The sequence below is a fragment of the Corvus brachyrhynchos genome, unplaced genomic scaffold (genome assembly GCF_000691975.1).
Source record: "Corvus brachyrhynchos isolate BGI_N302 unplaced genomic scaffold, ASM69197v1 scaffold47, whole genome shotgun sequence".
Lineage (NCBI taxonomy): Eukaryota > Metazoa > Chordata > Aves > Passeriformes > Corvidae > Corvus > Corvus brachyrhynchos.
This window is the reverse complement of record NW_008239292.1, coordinates 542,977-547,636: the sequence shown is the minus strand read 5'-3', so window position 1 is coordinate 547,636 and position 4,660 is coordinate 542,977. Positions and strand designations below refer to the sequence as shown.

General features: G+C 44.8%; 1 protein-coding gene across 3 annotated transcripts in view; it reads right to left on the bottom strand.

The window, feature by feature from the left end:
- KANSL1 (KAT8 regulatory NSL complex subunit 1) overlaps positions 1-4,660 on the bottom strand; it is a 62,193-nt gene that overhangs the window by 8,688 nt on the left and 48,845 nt on the right. For all 3 annotated transcript variants that reach the window (XM_008638495.2, XM_017740530.1, XM_017740531.1), the window contains exons 4-5: positions 3,764-3,879; positions 2,198-2,387 (exon numbers count right to left, since the gene is read on the bottom strand). In XM_008638495.2, the coding sequence (XP_008636717.2) occupies positions 2,198-2,387; positions 3,764-3,879 (306 nt within the window). The remainder of the gene's footprint in view (positions 1-2,197; positions 2,388-3,763; positions 3,880-4,660) is intronic.

The window sequence follows — 4,660 nt, the reverse complement described above, 5'->3', positions numbered from 1 at the left end:
CCCTTTTTTTTTCTATACCTTATACAGAACCTGTTAATTTAGTCTGGCCTCACGAGAGGATGCTTTCACTTTGCATAAACACAACTGAAAACTACGACTTACTAGCACAGACAGTTTAACAGCTCCTAAATTTGACTAAAAGTGTTTAATTTTATCTAGGTTGAAACCTCATTTATAAAAACCATGAGGCAGCACAATTCCACTGTCAGAGAAGGGGGAAAGAAGCCATTTATAGTTCCAATGGGTCAGAGCCATCATTATATGCCAGGAGCTGACACTTCCAGGGACATCTACAGAGTGACAAAGGTGGTTCTCAGCCTTGTTCCTTAATCCAGGACAGAGTCTCAATTCACAGATTTATAGCCTTGATACAGATTTCATTTGTGTGAAACCACTGCAGGCAGACACTCAACTGGACGTAAATCCCATGCAGAGAAAACAACCCTGATTCCCCACCAAAATGGAAGAATGGATCCAACTGGATCCTGCAGAAGCCTGTTCTGAGTCAGAATTATTCAATTAATTTCCATGAATGACTTGAAGGATGGGAGAGCATGTCCACAGCAAGTAACACTACACTGGGAAGGGCTGCTTGAAAGAAAGAGCTGGAAACCCACTCCTGGTTATAGGTTAAGAGAAATTATCTAAAATAAATCAAATATAATTCACTAAGGGCAAATGCAAGAAGCAAATGCAGTGCCCAGAGAAGAGGAGGAAGAGGTAACTGAGCAGTTACTTTGCTGCCTCAGGAAGTCCTGCCCAGAGGATGTGGAGGTTGTGATGGATCCAAAAATGAGCATGAATCAGCAGTGCTGAACCACTGCTGGGAATTAATTAATTAATAAAAAATAATAAAAATTAAGCCCACGGGGCTTTCTAACCAGGATGGCTGTGCAAGGAGAGAGGCCATCCTGCCACTCTGCCACTGTGTGAGCTGGAGGGCTGCCCCCAGCTTTGGGCACACATTCCAATAAATGTGTGCACCAAATTGTGAGGAAAACCATAAAAACATTACAAGATCAAAAACCCCACATCATCTGTGCAATGTATGTGTGAAGTTCAATCCACACAGCCACTCTATGGAGAGCAGGGGCGACTGGACATGGTATTTCTGGAGGTATTTCTGGAGCACGACTTGGCCGTGACTCAGCTGTCTCTGGAATGACTGGAAGAGTGCACAGAAATTCCCTGCTCTCTGGCACTTCTTCCATCCCTGGAACTGCTCTTCTGAACCATCTCTGATTACCAAATGCACTTGATGACAACAGCAAAGATCTAACACAGAATTAACAGCCAATTCTTCAAGCACTGAGTGCACAAGGCAGCATCAACGACGAGAAAGTTCATCAACTTCCAACTCACTGGAGATCTTGCAAGTAATCACTGCAGAGCTCTCCCAGAAATACCCCAGATAAAACTGCAGATAAGTGATCAGTTAAAGCTGACTCAGCTGAGCAAGAATGTTTTGCTCAGAAAAATGCTGCTTTTGGAGCTTCTCTTTAAAACATCCGCAGAGTGAAAATCCCCCAGCCCTTGTGGGAAAGTTTGACTTGAAACACTTTGTCTCAAAGGTAAGCGGATTTTTGCCATTATGGTTTTGCATGCACAAATAAAGGTCCTTATTTCCTCCATTTCTCACTATTTTTCCTCCAACTGACAGTTTATGGCATTCCTAAGAGAAAATAAAGAGAATGAAACACAGCTCTTCCTCATACAGGCAATAAACTGTATTTCCATTGAATGAATTCTGCATGAGGGAGAGGAGTATAAAAAATAATAATAAAGAAAACAAAACAGGAAGAGACAGGGCATTCATCCCACGTATGCCTGGGCAGACAACTGTGGTTTTCCCTTGAACAGCAGCAGAGAGTTCCTGGGGCTTTGCTAATTCCTGTGTCAGAATTAAGGTTTCCTGATATTTGACTTCTCAGGGCTTCTTTCTCCTGCTCAGGCTGTGCCACACTGACCCACCTGGCCTTGAGTTCACCTCAGGCTGGTTGGCTTAAGAAAATGCATGAGTTCAGCATCTTCCCTCCCCAGTGACAGCTAAGAAAAATCTTCCAACACATTACAACCTTCTCCATCGTTTCTCCTTTGTTTTTCCAACAGCCTTTGAAGCCCTCGTGTCTTGCTCTTCCTTCCTGTTGTTTTTCTCCATCTTTACAAGAAAAACAAGAGCAAAAACCTCCCAACTCACCTTTTTGGAAAGGGGCATGATGGTGCTGGGTCGGACGAGCCGCCGCTTCTTGCAGCTCAGGACAGGGCGGGTGCGAGCGGCCACACACGTCCCGTCCGAGGGGACCAGGGACAGGCGCTGCTTTTTATGCAGGAGCTCCTCAGCTTCCTGGCCATCTCCCTGAGCATGTTCTGCCAGGCCAGGCTGCAGACTGTCCCAGAAGAGAGGAGAATAAGAAAACCCCTGTTATTCATGCAGCACTACCAGCAGGTTCATGGTTCACACCTGAGCAAACACTCCAAGCTGAGTTTAAAGCTCTGCAGTTCCTGAGGCAACAGGTTTTATTAAACCAACTCAAGTTTTTGCTTTTAATTCAGTCACCTTCCACTCTCCCACAACTGAACCTTTGACAAAATACCTTTGGAAGCTCTGAACAAAAAAACAGCATTGAAAGCCCATCACAGAGCAAAAGCCACTATAGACCTGAACCCTAGACTTCAGCTTCCTCCAGAATCAAGAGTTTGGGGAATCTTAAAGACATTTTCATGAGTCTAAATGCAAGAAAACATAATTTTATAGAAAAACTATTTAACCCTGATGTAAGTTTGGTTCTGATGAATATTTGAGATCTCTACCCATGCCAACTCTCAGCAGTGACCCCAGGAAGGTGCAGTGCTAACATCAACCTGTCTGTCTCAGGCACAAAGGATGCAGCAGCCCTGGCATCAATACCCCGTGCCCTGAGCAGATCCCAGCGCAGCAGCGCCTCATCTACGGAACCTTTTCATGTCTATTCTACAAGTGTTTCATTTCTAAAAATGCAAAACATTGAAGCCCTGTGGTCTAAGGCTGTGCAGTTCAAAGGCTGCAGGGACACAAAGAGCTCTGTTACAGCCTGCAGTGTTCCAGCTGCAACCGTGGGCTCCTTGATCGGAGCCTCCTTTGCCTGCTCGCACTATATCAGTGCAGGATCCATCCCTCCCTCTCTCCTTCCCTTTTTCCCCTCTCTTTTCCCCTGCCTCCTTAAAGGCACTGAGCAAGTGCAATGTTTTTCAAGGGTTTTCAAGTGGTTCAGCCCTGTAGCATCGGGGAGTGTCTTTCACTTGTTTTCATTTACCCACTTCACGACTTTCTCAACAAAAGCAGCCTGGAGAAATAAAGAATTTAGGAAGTTTTACTCCCCAAATCAATGGGATTCTCCATAACTCCAATAAAGTGGCTCAGTGGTTACTGATAATTTTGTGAGCAGGGCATTAGTACCTTTGAATCACACAATTTGCAGATGTATTAAAACTACTCATAAAGAAACAAGTTTTGGCCATGCTCAGTGCATGGCTGCCTGCAGGGCTTGTTCATGTAAACACAGCTCAGTTTAATTCCATTTTCAGCTAAACAATGCAGCAGAAAACCTCAAGCAAGCAATCTCCTCCAAAATGTTTCCAGGCATGATCTACTACTGTACTTTTTGAAAAAAGACACCATTTATACCATTACCAACCCAGTTACAACTCAGTTACAGCCTGGTTTCCAACGGGATGTTGCCAAGATCATAAAAGCAAACTCTTCTGATAATATCCAAGAGCTTACGTGTTAATAACTCCATTGACGGGTCTTGGTGCTCCACAGGGCTTGGTGGGATGGGATTCAGGAGTATTTGCAGCAGAAATACCCAAGTTTTCTAGTGGCTGGGATCCAGACACACTCTAAAGAAGGGTGAGAAAAACATAAATTAATGAAAGTTTCTTGAATAGCCACAATTTTCTTATTCCTGGGTTCTAGCTGAGGATTCTGCACTGTAGCCATGGATTTCCACACGGGACTTCAAACCAGGGTTCAGAAGTCACTGTATGAACAGGAGACCAGGGACACAAGGAGATCTTAGGGAGCAGCAAGAGGATGGATACATGGCAGCTCTTTCATTCCAAAATCCAAAGGACTTTAATTCCCCTCAGGCAATCAGGAGCATGAAAGGCTGAGGGCTTTAAGGAGATTTTAGCATTTTGTCTCCATGGTGCAAACAAGTTCATCACCACCTGTAAACCTCTGCAGTCTCCCCTGCAGTTTGGTTTCTGTTCTGAGCCACGTGGTTGAAAGCTCCTGCCTAAGCACTTTGGGGGAAAACAGAGAGGGAGGGAGAGAGAGGGGAACAGACTTGCAAAACTGAATTTGCATTTTAACTCACTACCTGTGCAAACACAGTCCAAACAGCATTTTAAGGTGTGTTTTAAGTGAGTGGGAACCCAGGCTGTAGGGCTTGGATAGGAGCAGGGCGAGTCCATAACGCTAAAAGTGCTAGATAAACACAAAGCTGGAAACTCATTTTTGGCAGAGGAAAGTGAGTAAAAATTGAGTTAAAGACACTGTGCTCCCCAATCCCTTCTGCCTGAGGTCTGAAACACACCCCCCCCCAGCTCTGCAGGGAGCAGCAGAATTGTCACCAAGCCTCCAAGGACACACTGGCTTTGTACCTCCCACCAGGGACAT